This window comes from Bos javanicus, chromosome 7 (assembly GCF_032452875.1).
Source record: "Bos javanicus breed banteng chromosome 7, ARS-OSU_banteng_1.0, whole genome shotgun sequence".
In the NCBI taxonomy this organism is placed as follows: domain Eukaryota; kingdom Metazoa; phylum Chordata; class Mammalia; order Artiodactyla; family Bovidae; genus Bos; species Bos javanicus.
The window spans coordinates 83,791,212-83,809,425 of NC_083874.1; the positions used below are offsets into that span (position 1 = coordinate 83,791,212).

Below are 18,214 nucleotides of genomic sequence, written 5' to 3' on the forward strand. Positions count from 1 at the left end.
ATCTAAAAATAGCCTCACTCTCCCCAAGAGATCTACTTAAAGCTTGTTAATATTCTGATATTTCATGATCACTAACAAGAAGTCTTTTAGACAGAGTCAGTCAGTCTTGGCTACACTATTTGAAATTCTGACACTGATCACCTTCTAAAAGATAAATATGAATGTGGCTACGCATGGAGCAAGATGTGCCGTGGAAATTGGTAGTTTTTTCTTTTAAATTTTTATGAAATACTTTGTGTTTTGGAGGCAAATGTACTAATTTCTCATAATGAAATGCAAGTAGAAGGACAGATTATCAGTGAAGGCCGCAAATTTAAAAGAACCTGAACTCATGTTAGAAAATGAATACCGACTACCAAAAGGAAATGAGTTTTGATGGAGTACTACAGAAGAGGACAGAAGACATAATGGGATAAAGCATCTTCATGTTTATTGCTTTTTTTCCTAAATGAGAAAATCTGATCAGAAGCCAGTAAAATGACTGAGAGAATAAAGAGGAAGAACAAGAAATGAAATGATATGCTAACTTTGTTACCCTGAACCGAACAGAACACAGTAACTTTGTTACCCTGAACTCTCAGGAACACAGGTACTTTGAATTCTAAAAGTAATGATAGATTTTACATTACTATCAAATTCCAATGTTTACATCCTTTGTTTTCAGACTGATAGTTTTAATAGGTTAAATGTATGCTAAATATTATTGACATATCTACACAGGTCATTCAATATAGTTTATTCTTAGTAAAATACAAGCTTGGGTTGTATATCATATTCCTGAATCATAAAGACATCACAGTTCATCTTAAAAGAAAACCCCCCTTACCTAAATTTCTCTTTAGTTACTGTCCTCACTCTCCCATCCATAAAATGAGGACATCAGCTCCTCTCTCGGTTTAAACATCAACCTCTCAATCTTTCCTAATGGTCTGACCAAAACATATATCTACTCTTATTCCAGCTCACACTTGTCTTTATTTTTTAATAGAGCTTACCATGGTAAGTGTAGTAATTTACTGTCTAGATCCCCTCTAGACTAGAAGATTTGTGACATCTTTTTTTAACAGTTATATTCTCACTGCCTGGAAGAGAATCTGGCACAGAGTATACGCTCAATAAATATTTGATGGATGGACAAAAAATTGAATAAATTGATGGATGTTTAATATAGTCATTTTCTAAAATTAAGGACTACTTTTTAGAGTAGTTTTAGGTTCACAGAAAAACAGAGGAAGGTACAGAGATTTCCCATATAGTCTCCGACCCCACACATGCATAACAACCCCCATTATCACCACTCCCCACTGAAGTGGTACATTTGCTGCAACTGATTAACTTACATTTACCCATCATAGCAGTTCACAGGGTCCCAAAGAGTTGGACACGACTGAGTGACTGAACTGAACTAAACCCATCATAATCATCCAAAGTCTATAGGTTACATTAGAATTCACACTTGGTGTTGTATATTACATGAGTTAGGACAAATGTATAATAACATGTATCTATCATATACTACAATATCATACAGATTATTTTCATAACCTAAAATCTTCCTTACTCTGTCTATTCATCCCTATCACCCTTCCCCAGCATCCACTGATCTAACTGTCTCCAGTTTTGGCTTTCCCAGAAGGTCACATAATTGGATTCATACAGTATGTAGCCTTTCAGTCTGGTTCCTTTCACTTACTCATATGCATTTAAGGATCCTCCATGTCTTTTCATGACTTCATAGCTCATTTTTTAAAGACCTGAATAATATTTCCGTATTTTAAAACATATCTGGGAATACAGGGGAACTTCCTCAACTTGATAAAGACTATCTATAAAAAACTTACAATACCAGCATACTTAATGATGAAAACCTCAAAGCTTTTCCATTAATGCTTTTTAAAAGCATTAAAAGAAATGCTTTTTAAAATATTTACCCCAGTTTATCTATTCACCTACTGAAGGACATCTTGGTTGCTTCCAAGTTTTGGCAAATATGGATAAGGTTGCTATAAGTATCTGTGTGCAGGGTTCGTGTGGACTTGTTTTCAACTTCTTTTGGCAAATACCAAGGAACATGATAGCTGGATCATACGGTAAGAGTATATTTTGTTTTGTAAAAAAAACTGCCAAAGTATTTTCCAAAGTGTCTGTAACATTTTGCATTCTCATCAATAATGAATGAAAGTTTCTACTGCTCTATGTGCTTTCTAGCACGTAGTATTCCAGCGTTCAGTATTGTCAATGTTTTAGATTTTGGTTATTCTGAGAGGTGTGGAGTGGCATCTCATTGTTTTAATTTGCATTTCCTTGACAACACATGATGTGGAATATATTTTCATATGTTTATCTGTTTTCTATACATCTTCTTTCTTCCCAATCTTTGTCCTTCCTTTACTTGTCCTACTGCATTAGATTGCACTTTTAGTACAAGATTAGAACAGAGTGATGATACAGGTCATCCTTGCCTTGTTTCTGATCTTAGTAGGAAAGCTTTGAATTCCTCAACATTAAGTATGATGGTAACTTGTAGGTTTTTTTGTTTTAATAAATATTATTTATCAGGTAGAGGAAGTTGCCTTGTATTCCTGGCTACTTTATAAAAAAAAAAAATTTCCTCTAAATCTTCTGTGTGCCACAATTGATTCCAGCAAAATTGATCTTGGCAAGACCATCCATAAGTCATATGTAATCAATGTAAATGTTTGCCTTGGTCAACTTCTCCACAATATTTGGGCATTGCTGATCACTCATTCCTGTCTGCTCTTAACTTTGGCAGCACAACCCTTTCCTGGTTTATCTTCTGTCTCCCTAACCACTCTTTCTCGGGCTTCTTTACAGATTTTACTTTCTCTTCCTATTGCTTAATTCTTGGTCCTCTCATTTCACAAGTTGTTCTGCTTCTGGACAGACTCATACACACCATGAGCTTAAATAACTATCTGAATAATTATGACTTCCATACCTGTTCCTGCTGTCTTTACTAATATCTAGCAGGTTCCTCCAATTCAGTAAATGAAATATTTGTTTTCTGCCTTCCAATCCTTTGTATCCTCAACATTCACTGTCTCAGTAAATGGCACCAAGTTCCCCAGGCATCAGAAATTTGAGCTGTTTCTTCTTTATTCCTCCCTTTATGCAAACCCCTTTTATTCAATAACCCCATAAGTCATGAATAATTATATATTGCATCCTTTAAATACTTTAATACTTTAATTGAATACCTCAAATACTTTAATACTTACTGACTCTCTCCTTTTCATCCTGTTCCTGACCCAGGCTAAGATCATCAAGTCTGACCTGGTTTCTGCTGCAGCTTACAAATTGTCTCCTAACTTACTCTGCTATGATTTTTTTTTCCATATTGCAATAGCAGTGATCTCCTAAAAGCACAAATCCTCTCCATTACTCTTAAAACGAAGTTCAAATTCCTTAGAACATCACTCAACACTGCAGAATCTGCCACTATCACCACTGCCAGACTCATAGCTTTCGGCCTGGTAGATTAAAATTATTATTTGGAAATATGTCAAAATACGATTTTTTTTCAGGTAGGCATGTGTTCTCTGACACCAGCTTAAAAGAGGACACCTGCTTTATATTCTTATGGCTCCATCTAGTTCTCCCATCACAAAGTCCATCATATTTATTTACTTTTTTATTTATCTGATTTCCAAGCTAAGCAGCAATTCCTGTAAATTTTGTTCACCAATGCATCTCTGCCATTAGGTAACTTTTCTACTTCGTCAGTGCTTAGTAAATATTTGTTTAAGAATAAGTGAAAGCTAAAATTTTATTTTGTTGAAGTCAATCACATTGTCCCCCTTAATTACATTGATATACTATGTAATCAAGTAAAATTTATATTTGTTACTAATTCACCAAATTATTCTGAAAGCAGAGAGTGGAGAACTATACCACAGAATTCAGGTGCTTTAATAAGTCCCAAGATTTCCATATATGAATGCCAGAGTATTCACTAGCAATAGATAATTTTCTATGAAGTAAATGTGTCAGCGTTTGGCTCAAAACTCCACAGTGCCATCCAGGAATGTGAGTAGGTAGTTGGGAAGTAATTTGGGGTTTAACCACATGGTGCTCTGTCTACAAGTCCCCTGGAGAGGGTGGCAGCATCCAGTGAGCATCTGTGCGAACACTGGGAAACCTGGCTGAAGTCTGCAAGTCAGAGGACCCTAACTAGACTTTCTTCCCCTTTCCTTTGCTCATAGAGATGCTTTCCTATTGCCTTTTGCGGAGATCAGAAGTGAGTTTTCATAACTCTTAAGAGGCTGAGAACATTGTGTGTGTGTGTGTGTCTGTATAAGGGATATGTGTGTGGGGAAAGGAGCAGACACAGAGATGGGAAGTGACAGAGATAAAATAATGATATTGGAGTATACAGCTAGATCAAGAATTAAGTCCAAAGAAAAGCAATACTGTCTAGTAAGTGAAGTTCACAAATCTAATAAGTTAATTTCTCCAAACTGCCACAGGTAGTATAGAAATGTAAGTGATGTGAAGATTGACTGCAAACAGGGTGAAGTGTTTTGTGCTTATCTGACACTACATGCTTTTAGAGGCACGAGAGAAAGTACAAAAATGGATGAGGCTCTCTTTGAAATAAGTAGCATCAAGAAATTAGGTTTGAGGTAAAATCAAAATGCAATTTTTAACAAAATGCAATTTTTATCTCTGAGAGTAGCATATGTTTGAAATTCCCCCCCATATACTGCAATAAAGTATATTTTGATTGTAGAATAAAGAGTAATAATAATGTTTAAACTTAGATCAAAGCACATGTGTTTTAAGCTAATATAGACCAGATTGTTTTCTATTCATTGCAAATGTAAGGCAATTTAGAACTTCATATCGGAGAAGGCAATGGCACCTCACTCCAGTACTCTTGCCTGGAAAATCCCATGGATGGAGGAGCCTGGTAGGCTGCAGTCCATGGGGTCGCTAAGAGTCGGACATGACTGAGTGACTTCACTTTCACTTTTCACTTTCATGCATTGGAGAAGGAAATGGCAACCCACTCCAGTGTTCTTGCCTGGAGAATCCCAGGGACGCGGGAGCCTGGTAGGCTGCCGTCTATGGGGTCATACAGAGTCGCACATGACTGAAGTGACTTAGCAGAACTTCATATAATCACAAAATGTATATGGTTCAAAAGGTTAACAGAAAGCTTAGACATCTCTATCTTTGGGAGGATTAATGTAAAAGCAAAACTACAGCGGTGCTGACAGTTCAAATCATTTGTCTTTTAAGACAGCACATTAAAATACCTAGAGCTTTTGAGGGATTTTTTTTTTTGGACAAAATCCTAGTACACTCTATTCTTCTGCATCAGCACTACCCAACAGCAGGGAAACAACAGTAATGGGCCAAAAATGTTCCAGAGAAGTAGTAGACTTTTTAAATTAAAAAGGCAAGGTGGTCTTTAATGATCTAATGTTCATATATTTTGTAGCAATTGCTGCTGTTTAGTTGTTCAGTCGTGTCAGCTCTTTGCAACTTCATGGGCTGTAGCCCACCAGCTTCCACTGCCCTTTGGATTTTCCAGGCAAGAATACTGGAGTGAGTTGCCATTTCCTTCTCTGAGGGACCTTCACAACCCAGGGACCAAACCCGTGTCTCCTGTATTGGCAGGAGGATTCTTTACCACTGAGCCACGAAGAAAACCCAATAATTGGTTTTAAAGTCATGAAAAAAATAAGGTAGGCTGGATATTAAAGATATTCCTATTAACTATTTTTATTCCATACATATTTAGTATTCCCTGATTATATGCAAGAGTTAAGAAAGAGGTGGAAGAAATGTGGGGGCTTCCCGAATAGCACAGTGGTACAGAATCCGCCTGCCATGCAGGAGCTGCAAGAGACACGAGTTTGATCCCTGGGTTGGAAAGATCACCTGGAATAGGAATGACAACCCACTTCAGGCTTGTTGCTGGGAAAACTCAACGGACAAAGGAGCTTGGCAGGCTACAATCCCCAGGGTTGCAAAGAGCTGGACACAACTGAAAGGCTGAGTACATAGACATACAAAAGAAATATTAGGCACTTTAGTAACAGAGAATAATGAATCTAAGTAAACTTTAATTATATAAGCATTTGATTTTTAAAAGTCTCATTGAACTATGAGGAATATGGCAGTATGTTTAGTTTTTAAACTACTGTAGCCTATAGTATTGGAGAAGGCAATGGCACCCCACTCCAGTACTCTTGCCTGGAAAATCCTATGGACGGAGGAGCCTGGTAGGCTGCAGTCCATGGGGTCGCTAGGAGTCAGACACGACTGAATGACTTCACTTTCACTTTTCACTTTCACGCACTGGAGAAGGAAATGGCAACCCACTCCAGTGTTCTTGCCTGGAGAATCCCAGGGACAGGGGAGCCTGGTGGGCTGCCATCTATGGGGTCACACAGAGTCAGACATGACTGAAGCGACTTAGCAGCAGCAGCAGCCTATAGTATCATTCTGATAAAATGACAAATGTTGTTTAAAAATATGGCCCAAAGTATTCAAGTATTTATTTCAAAATTCTATAAAGATACATATCCATATAGTCAAAGCTCTGGTTGTCCAGTGTCATGCACAAATGTGAGAGTTGGACCATAAAGAAGGCTGAGAACTGAAGAACTGATACCTTCAAATTGTGGTGCTGGAGAAGACTCTTGAGAATTCCTTGCACAGCAAGGAGAGCAAACCAATTAATACTAGAGGAAATCAACCTGGGATATTCACTGGAAGTACTGATGCTGAAACTGAAGCTTCAATACTTCGGCCACTTGATGCAAAGAGCCAACCCACTGGAAAAGATCCTGATGCTGGGAAAGGTTGAGGGCAAAAGGAGAAGGGGGTGACAGAGGATGAGATGGTTGGATGACATCATTGACTCAATGGACATGAGTTTGAGCAAACTTGCGTAGATACTGAAAGGCAGGGAAGTTTGGCATGCTGCTGTCAATGGGACTGCAGAGTCAGACACGGTTTAGTAACTGAACAACTGGCTTCTTAATTATTAAAACACATTTGCCTCTTCGATTCCAGATTTGACTTTTATAAAGCAGCAACCAAAACATTATATACTACAAATCTAAGGCACTGCTGATTTGGGGTCAGTGGACTCAAAATATAACACTAAATTTTAAGTTTATTCATATATTTTTTAGGAATACTTATGACTCTATTCTCAGAGATATAGACTTTTGTGAGGAAAGATTCCTCATATTAAACCCTGAAATTCACTCTACATACTTGGAGACTTGTCAAAGTAGTTAAAATTTGTATTCCTATAACACTGCATCAAATCCCCTAAACTAGTAGCAAGTTAATAAAAGCTTTAAAAGAGAATTGTCTTTGAAATGAATCAAATGAGCATAGTATCTGTTAGCAATAACATAATTAACTTTTTCAAATATACTACATTCTTATCAATGTAACATAAAAAATACAAGTGAGATACACTTGTACTTTAAAAAGTAAAGCACACTAAAATGCAATAGGTAGTAGCCAAAAATGGCTAGTTAGTGGTTTTATTTAATTATTCTTTCTTTCATTCATTCAACCAACAGTTATTGGGTTCCCATTGCACATTAACTATAGGTGCGTTAGATACAATGATAAGTAAACACACTGATCCCTTACTATAGACACAATTACTTCTCTTCTTCAAAACTATTTTTAAAATGCTATGAAAACTTCTGAGTTTCAAAGTTTATGCTGGTTGACTGAGCTTTAATCCAGTACATAATTTAGTTTTCCTATATTGAACAGATACAGTCTACTTTTTTATTCTTAGTATTGACATGAAAAAGACAATTTTTTTCCAAATGTAACCATGATATTACTTTTAATCAGAAGAAAAAATATCTATATAAATTTACATAGTGCTAAATTATTTAAAGTACCATTACCTTCTCAGTGGGGAGTAATTTTGAAATTATGGAAGCTATCCTGAATCCATAATGATATACGCCAGTGAAGTACTTCACACATGAAAACATTTTGAAATGTGATCACTGACTGATATTTACCAAGCATGTTTTTGAAACTCTGAAGAACAATCCAGCTGGAATAATTTTTCTTTCATCATATATTTATAGTCTTAGAAAAATAACGATTAAAACAGCTGTAAAATGTTGATGAATATTTTCAGGCACTAAAATAAGTTCTATTTTACTTACAGTGACTATTTAACTTGACGAAATTGACTTGGGAATTACTTTCCAGTGAAAATAAAATTTAAATGTATATTAATATTAGAAAGATAAGAAATTTATTATATTCAAGTAGTACTTGTAGTACTTTTAAATTATAATGTTAATCACTAAGTCATATTTTTAAATTATTTGTGAGCACTACAAATAATAATATAATTTATTAAATAAAAATGTTAAAATTGAGAGACCAACAGAAGATTACACTAATTAGCAACACACAGCAATCTTATACAGAGCACCCATAACGCACCGATCTCCAAATGTGTCAGTCATTCATGAAAACAACAATGATAGCTATTGAAATGCTTAAATCTTGCACTTACCAACCTCCACAACACTAGAACAGTTGGGACCTGTGAAGCCATCTGGACACTTGCAGGAAAAGGAACCATCAGACAATCCTGGCAAGCAGATACCTCCATTTTCACAAGGATTGGGATCACAAATATCACCTGAGAAATAAAAAAACAGATATTGACTGTTTTTGCCTTAGACACTAAACTGTATTATTTCATAACTCCCACTCATCTTCCTTTGGTAACATCACAATACTTTATATAGACTTACAGATAAGGTAGGCAAGACCCATTTGAAACCATGTGCTTCTAAAAGAAATGGTCTGTCACAAGGTTAAAATTAAAATTTTCAATTCAAACATTGCATACTAGATTGCATACTAAAAGCAAGTAATGTACTTTGGAATTCTTTCATTATGTGTAAATGAAATATTTTCTAGCTTGTTAAAGATTAACCAAAATGTCTGCAGTTGACTGGTCTGCTAATTACTCCTATAAATAACCTATCTATATCCGCACATTTTGCTTGATAACTTTGCAAGTTCTCTCAGTAAAGGGGGTGCTTATTTCTTGATGTCTAGAGTCTGGGCTTATCCATGTGACTTGCTTTAGCCAGTAGGGTGTTAAGAGACTTAAAGTCAGTTGATATTTGATAAAACATTTTAATCATTCTGCTTCTTTTTTGGAACTCTGCCATAGCCCTGAGAGTAAATTCAGCCTAGCCTGCTCAAGAGAACTGAGAGGAAATATGCAAGGAAAGAGAAATAACCTGTGCAGTAACCAAAACCAAAAACACGTGGCACGGCTTTAACACAGGTAGCGGATGGAATCTGGAAAAGCACTGAAAGAATGGCCACAGGAGGCTAGAAAAATGGGTTCTCTGTGCTATATAGAGATGCAGTTGGTAAGACTATCACCTGAGGAAACTCTGGTGAAAGAAAATGTACCTAATAAACTTCTGTATATGAGTAATGGCATTTGTAGGCAGAATGTAAAAGTGTCACTTGATTTAATAACTGTATTTTATAAGGTATGATAAGAAAGAGACATGCTAAATAAAGAACTGATGAGTTTGAAAGTAAAGGAATAGGGAGGCACCAGGACTTATGATAGAAAACAAAACAATTTCTCAACCCCAGCTTCTCAAACCAGTGGAAGATCAAATCCAGAGCTTTGTCAGAAAGACATGGCTTCAGCATAAATATCAAATGAAGGCTGTAGCTACAAGACCTTTGTGAAAACATTTCATGTAACTCAGGTGCAGCCTGAAAGAATCTCTCAGCTAAATAGAAAGAGATTCTAGAAATCTTAAGGATATTATCCCTGAGCAGCCTGACAGATCCACAGTAGTGCTGATTAGGTATGGAGTGATAAACAGGCTTCAGAGAATCACGGGTGTGGCTTTGCAAAGAGCATGTGAATCAGATTCAGAAAAGCCCATACAACTTCTAAAGGAGCTTTATAGGTAAAGGTGCCATCTCCTGGAATAAAGGGGAATGAAGCTTTTAAAAATTAAAAAAAAAAAAAAAAGCAGCGGGGCCCCAACTTCCTTAGTACTTGGTATTTCGAAGAACTTTATTCCCCTGCAGAAGTTTTCTCATGAATGATTTCATCTTTTCTCCAGACTAACTGCTCTAAAACTTTACAAAAAAGGAAAATGGAGGTTAAGATATTTGTGAAATTTATAAAGCAGGTCATTAGCTATACTAACATGATAGACTAAAATACTACATTAGCACTGGATAAGATATTAGAAAAAGAGTCCTGAAATAAGTTAATAAATGAAAGAATATGCTTTGGGATTACCATAGAATTTAGCATGGCTGAACCCTGGAGTATTTGCTTGGTAATGACTGAAAAAGTATAAATATGTCAGGTCAGGGGAGATTAAAAAGTGACATCACCAATTATCAGTTGAGGAGACAACAAATGTTTTTAATATGTATTTTAAAGCTTTAACATGGTCAGATATATTTTAAGAAGACTATTCTGGCAGCATTATCTATCAAGTGCATTTGAAAGTGATGAATGGTAAAGATATTTCAATAGATTATTTATTTATCTCTTTATGTATCTAGCTAGTGAGCCATTCAACTATTCCTCCATTTGTCCATCCAACTATCTATTCTTTGAGTACCTATTTAATGATAGGCACCAAGTGGTAACATAAGAGACATATATAAAGAGTCCTTATGATCAACAAGTACAGATCCCACTACAGGAGATGAAAAAGATGGAAACAATTAAAGCACATGGTAATAAGAACTATGATTAGTATACATGATCCAAATCATAGGAACACAGGAGACTTCTAAATGGATCCGGTGCTGTTCAGTGATGCAGAAGAAAAGAAGGTACATGCTTAACATCCCAGGAAAAGAAAATAACATATATGAAGGAAAAAGATCACTACACATCCCAGGAACTTCAAATAGGCTACTATAATTAAAGCACAGAAGAGTATGATGAATAGAAAGAAATGAGTAGAAAGAAACGTTAGCATGGTCATCTAGATAGATGCCTTGTATGCTGTACCCCAAATTCTGAAGGTTTTCTGTCGGCACTGAAAAATCATAAAAGGACTTTACATATGAGCAAGTATATGATCACATTGGTGTTATGGAATGCTGACTTAGGCAACATTGTGTTGAATCAGATGGGGGACTAAGCATGAATCTTCTGAGGTAGTCCCATAAAAAATGACGACTTCCTTAACTCTCTTTAGAGGTAGCCAGGGACAAGGAAAGCAATGTAAGCGTCATTTAAACCCAATCCAGTTAATAAATGCTAGCTAATAAGATAGGAAATGATAGTCCCCCCAAATTACTACCTCCCCCATTAGAAACAAGGGGAGATTGTCTAGAAAGTAAATTACTAGTTTAAAAGTGTGATCCTGCTTGTCTTTCTTCAGTGTGAGCAAAGAAGCACAGCTTTGTACAGTCGGACTAACAACACTGCCATCTGCTCACTCTGTACATTGCATAAAGATGAGTATTAACACCGAAGCTTTTTTTTTGATAAGACATCAGTCATATTTCTGTGCACTGTGAATACTACGAAAGAGAAGTTCTACATTCCCCAGACGAGGATCTGTTGTTGCAGCAATGTCAACAGATCAAGGAACATTGTGGATGTTTATATTGATGTATTTACACTGACAAGCGTGATCTCCACAGGAGAAAGGCAAGGCATGAACAGTGTCCTACAGGCTCACGAGAATACAGGCTATATTTATACATTTACCCAAAACCCAGATCCCTCATTCTCATCCCTCTCACTCCTACAGCCAGTTTCCTTTATGTGAGCTCACCCAGAGTCGCATGAGACCACGACGTCGGGTCCCTTTGGTTGACCCACCATCACACAAAGCTTTGTTGTCCTAAGAAACCTTTCTTAGTACTTGTGCTGCCCTTTCTAAGTGATAATACTTAATCTAGTTGATTTTCTACTGGCGTGTCTGCCAGTCATATGATGCTTCTGTGGTCACAGTGAGACAGGATGGTCTGTTTACCTCTCATAGCTCGTAGATGCCAGCTGCTCTTCAGCTGACCTGTTTTCTCTTTTGTACTTCTTGTTCTTTCTGCTTATTACTTATTTCTAAGATGTTAATATTGTAAAAACCCATATTTTATCACCATTATTGATATCTACTCAGTGTCTTTCTGAAACATAGAAAAGAGGTAATAGATTTGACCAAATTGTGCCAGTAGAACTAAGAGGACATTGTGACCAAACTGATGTGTGGGTTGAGGGAGAGCAAAAAATCTGGACTGATTTCCAGAGCTCTTGCCTGTACGACTGTAAGGCCATCTTTCATAAGGAAATATAATGGATTCATTGTTAAAGGAATTATTGTGTTTAAGAAGTCTGCAGAGTATCCAAAATGAAAATGTCCTATAAAGGTATTGAATGATCAGATATGAAATCGGACAGCGTTTGATAAAACATGGATTGTTAAGCATGGATGTGAATACTAGAATCCAGTGAGAGTCATTAAAGGGAGGGGAGGGGAGCAGAGCAAAGGGGAAAGGAGAGGGGAAGAGAAGTCCTTGGGCACACTAACAAATAAATGAGAATAAAGAGGGAAGATTCTTCGAGAGAGAAAGAGGAAAAAAATAGTGATAGGCCTCTTCCACAACAGTATGTATATCCAGTCTATTCACTTAGGGTCTAATATGTTAAGGACTGCCTGAGATTAATTAAAGGCCCTCACATGTAGCTGTGATAGATGGATAATGTCAGCAAAAAAAAAAAAAAAAGAAAGTTTAGATGGGCACAACAGAATCCAAACACAATTAGGGTGATAGCTGCTGCTGCTAAACCACTTCAGTCGTGTCTGACTCTGTGCAACCCCATAGACGGCAGCCTACCAGGCTCCTCTGTCCCTGGGATTCTCCAGGCAAGAACACAGGAGTGGGTTGCCATTTCCTTCTTCAATGCATGAAAGTGAAAAGTGAAAGCGAAGTCCCTCAGTCATGTCTGATTCTTCACAACCCCATGGACTGAAGCCTACCAGGCTCCTCCATCCATGGGATTTTCCAGGTAAGAGTGCTGGAGTGGGGTGCCATTGCCTTCTCCTAGGGTGATTAGAGGATATGCTATGTACTTGTTTCCCCACACCTAATTATTAATAGCACCCTTGTGTCAGCTGGGTTCTCCATGAAGACAAAGAGTATAGCAAGTTTATTAAGAAGTAACACCCAAGAAAAAATGAGGAAGAAGCAGAAAAGGGCTGGGAAAGCTTTGTGATGCAGATCTGACACCTGTGAAAAGAAATGGGTGGTGGTGGGGAGCAGGGAGGTCACTGAAGGAAGACTGAGCCTAGGAGTCTCAGTCTATAATGCAGAATTGACAAAGTCTTAGCTAATCTACCTGGGAGCTCCAGAGCAAAGATTATACTTTAGAGGAATCCCCCAAAGGCAGAAATGACCAGACACTTGCTCAGTTTTTGGCAGGAGGAGGCCCAGGCAGAGCAGGGCTCTAAGGCTCTAATGGGATCATGAAGAAAGTGCTACCAAAGAAAGTCGGTGGAAGCTAAGTGCATTCATTCTTTGCAGCCAAACAGCTTGTTCTTTCTTGAAAGGATATTGGAAGCCATGCACCTTCATGTGTACCAAAGTCCTCTTTCACCCTCAAAGCTGTCCTGGTTTGGATAAGTTACATAGTTACTTTGGTCAAAACCAAGGTATCTTAGCTTTCTTTCTTTTATCTACACCCGCTATCTCAGTAGGCTGATACCTTCAGTTGAGTTCAGTTGCTCAGTCATGTATGACTCTGTGATCCCATGGACTGCAGCATGCCAGGCCTCCCTGTCCATCACTCCAGGAGCTCAAACTCATGTCCATTGAGTTGGTGATGCCATCCAACCATCTCATCCTCTGTAGTACCCTTCTCCTCCCGCCTTCAATCTTTCCCAGCATCAGGGTCTTTTCAAATGAGTCAGCTCTTTGCATCAGATGGCCAAAGTACTGGAGCTTCAGCTTCAACATCAGTCCTTCCAATGAATATTCAGGACTGATTTCCTTTAGGATGGACTGGTTGGATCTCCTTGCAGTCCGAGGGACTCTCAAGAGTCTTCTCCAACACCGCTTTTCAAAAGCATCAATTCTTCAGCACTCAGCTTTCTTTATAGTCCAACTCTCACATCCATATATGACTACTGGATAAACCATAGCCTTGACTAGACGGACTTTTGTTGGCAAAGTAATGTCTCTGCTTTTTAATGTCTCTGCTGTCTAGGTTGGTCATAGCTTTCCCTCCAAGGAGTAAGTGTCTTTTAATTTTAAGGCTGATACCTTAAGTAGAAACCAACCCTTTCTGGCTAAAATTTCAAGTCTAATTCAAATGTACTTCAGGGACTTCTGATTCTCTGTCATTTCAATTAATCTGAAAAAGCATCAGCTTAAGAATCCTGATTAAAATGCAACTGACTTCTGGATTTCAAGTTAGTGCTTTGTTGTCTCTTTGCCTCCCAGTGGATGCGCTGGTAGAGTCTTTTAAAACTAAGATGGCAACTGGTACAAGAAGACAGGCTCAGGAACGGAAAACAGGACAATACACGCCTTCATGGTTCTTTATTTCACTGTCAGGTTCCTAAAATATACCTCTGCAGATTGTAATCTGTGTGCAGTGTTACACCTTGATGTTTCGTGGCTGGCTGGCCTCACCTGCTTTAGATTAGGACAGATGTGTTTAATTTGAATCTAACTATGTTTTACGATTCCATCTGCAGTTTATGGCAGACTCAGGCAAATTAAGCTGATGCCGATTTTCCTTTTGGCAATCGAATGCAGCAATTATTTTCCCCAGGGGCAAGAAATCATTGCAGGCTAAATTTAACTTCCCATTTGCCTGCTCTCTCCCCCCACTCTCCAGAGTTCTGTTTGGACTGGGACCATCCTGACTGTGCTCTGTGTCCTCCTCATTCTTCTCACTGACCCACCACCTGTTGCCAGTCACCTCCTGTTCAAAATGATTTAGGGATGTCTTATTTCACTTTATTATCAATTGCCTGATCTTTTAGCCAAAATCACAAAGTGTGTATGAATCTATAAAATCCAGCACTGCAGAAGACAGTGCAGAAAAGAAGAAAAAAAAAGCACTATAATTTGTACCATTATGACTGTGGTTGTGTTTTTCTGTGGGCTCAGTATACAGCCATGCAACTTGTGATGTAGGGAAAAGGAGAAAATTCTATGTTAGCACTAACCTGGGAATTAGGTGGACAGAACAGCCAATTTGCCTCATTGATATGTAACTATCTGATGGTTTATGCACTGAGTTTTCTTTACATATTACTGCTTATCTCCAGTTTACAAATCAGAGAACCCCAACTCAGTTATCATGTATTGATACTCCAGGAACCAAACATTAGACACTGGGAATGTTGCCTAGATGAAGACACATATGAATCCTGCACTCCTGAAATTCATAGTATAGTGGAGGGGATGCACATAAGAAACTGACAAATAAGCAAGGTATTGTCCACTGTAACAAAAACCATGCTGGGGTGGGGGAAAGGTAAGAGGAGGACAACCTGATGAGAAAGGCAGTGAATGTAACTAGTTACGGGTGCCTCTTGAGCTGAAGCTGAACATTAGCCAGTCATGTTAAAACCTAAGAGTCTTCTAAGCAGAGGGGATAGCAAGTGTGTGGCCTGAGTGATAGGCAAGAGAGTGATGAATTCAAGCAATACGAAGGAGGCCAGAGTGTCCAGAATACAGTGATAAAGTGTCACTAAGTGGTTTTTGTCAGCAACAGAGTTTTAGCAGGAACCAAGTTATAACTAACGCCCCACATTTGATTCTCTGTCCTTAGGATAATCAAGGACATTTCTTCTAAGCCTACTCTTACTATATTATCAAACATCTACTGAAAATATATTATTGTATTTCAATTTTTTAGATATTAATATAGGTACACAGTACTGTGTTAACATAATGTTGTAAATATATGAATAATTTATTTGGATGAATGCATGCATCTCCATTTCCTTGGCTCCTTTAGCAATCCAAGAAGCCACCTACAATATATCTGTACCTTCATCCCTGCCCTCTCATTTCTGAAAGAAAATTTGTATACAGATGCAATATTAAAAATAAAAAAGTAGTAACATATCTCTAAAGCATATAGCTATACTAACACAAGATATTAATATTAATTTCTTCAACATCTCTGCAAACTAAATGTAAAAACTGTCACAGTACATATTTATATGTGGTTAAGTAAATGGAGACTATATTTTGTTTTACTTTGGATCTTTTTTAATGGAATTATAATTGACAAATAATATTATATAGTTTCAAGTGAACAACAAACATGGTGATTTAGTATTTTCATACACTACAAAATGATCACCACAAGTCTAGTTACCACATGTCCCCACACAGAGTTATTATAATGTTACTGACTATATTCCCAGTACTGTAATATTACTTCCCTGTGACTCTTTTATTTTATAGCTAGAAGTTTGTACCTCTTAATCCCCTTCACACTTTTCACCCATCTTCCAACCCTCTCCCCTCTGGCAACCACCAGTTTCTGTTTCTGTTCTATTTATTCACTTGTTTTTGTTTCTTTGGCTGTACTATGGGAATTGTGGGATTTTAGTTCCCTGAGCAGGGATCGAACCCCGACCTTAGTAGTGACAGCTCAGAGTCCTAATCACTAGACCACCAAGGAATTCCCCTTGTTCATTTGTTCCAGTCTTTAGATCTACATTTTAGTGAAATCATATTATATTTGTATGTCTCTGTCTGACTTATTTCACTTAGCTTAATACCCTCTAGGTCCAAGTTTACATGATCAATTAATCTATGACAAAGGAGGCAAGGGTATTCACTGGGGGAAAAACAGTCTCTTCAATAAACAGTGTTGGGAAAACTGGACAGCTACATAGAAAATAATGAAATGACTACTTCCTTACACTATACATAAAAAATAAATTTAAAATGGATTAAAGATTTAAATGCAAGACCTGGAACTATAAAACTCCAAGAATAAAATAGGCTCTAGGCCCTTTGACACCATTCTTAGCACAATTTTGGGGGTTATGTCTCCTTAGGCAAGGGCGACAAAAACACAAATAAACAAATGGGACTACATCCGTGTAAAAAGCTTCTGCACAGCAAAGGAAACCATCAACAAAATGAAAAGGCCAACCTACTGAATGGGAGAAGGTATTTACAAATGATATATCTGATAAGGAGTTGATACCCTAAATACATAAAGAACTCATACAACTTAATATCAAAAACAAAAAACAAACAACCTGATTAAAAAACAGACAGGGACCTGAGTAGACATTTTACCAAAAAAAGACATGCAGAAGGCCAACAGGCACTTGAAAAGGTGCTCAACATCCCTAATCACCAGAGAAATGCAAATCAGAACCACAGTGAGATACAAGAGAACATTTAAATTCATGTTCTACAACCAGGACAACCTCATCTTCCGTTGATTGCTCTCCACTGAACTTGGCAGCTATACTATCACTTCATTTAAAACTGAAAGAAAACAAAAGCTTTGTCTTCAACTGCACAAGTTAGAATTTGAACCAACCTGTAAACAGAGTACTTGGCAAAATGAGCCACTTCTCATACACAAGTGAGCAATAACTCTAGTTAAAATGAGATAAAGTTCAGGAGAATTTGCATAGTCAACCTGGTAAAACTCACAAATGTTAGCACCCTTATGACTTACTGCCAGTGAAATTGTACAGAACAAAATAAATGTCACTTCTGAATCAACAGTAGGACTGAATTTACTTTGGTGTCTCTTGAGAGACCATTTATGCTGAATACTGCAATTTCATTTGTTTCATACTCTAATGAATTTGATGCACAGACTTTTATTTTAAAGTCTTTCTTTGCAAGCTAAAGCTTAAAGAATGTGGACAGTTTAAAAAACAAAACAAAACACAGTTCAAAAGGTTTGATGTGATTGCTAGCTTCACTTGTGCTTTAAAAACAAATTTTAGTTGATGTTTCAGACCATCCTGCAATTTGGAAGAGAAAGAAATAAGATTAAAAAAAAATAAGAATATTCGTGTTGAGAGGATCTGTCATTTCACTGGAAAAATCATGTAACGCACTTGTAATAAAAGAAAAATTAACACCTTGATGTCCACAGGACTCCCAAATGACCACGTGCAGCTACGGAAGACACAAATCTAATGAAAGAACAAGGAAACTTTGTAGA

At 37.3% G+C, this 18,214-nt stretch overlaps 1 protein-coding gene across 2 annotated transcripts in view; it reads right to left on the reverse strand.

Moving 5' to 3' along the window:
* EDIL3 (EGF like repeats and discoidin domains 3) overlaps positions 1-18,214 on the reverse strand; it is a 484,817-nt gene that overhangs the window by 344,704 nt on the left and 121,899 nt on the right. For both annotated transcript variants that reach the window (XM_061424341.1, XM_061424340.1), the window contains exon 2: positions 8,543-8,671. In XM_061424341.1, the coding sequence (XP_061280325.1) occupies positions 8,543-8,671 (129 nt within the window). The remainder of the gene's footprint in view (positions 1-8,542; positions 8,672-18,214) is intronic.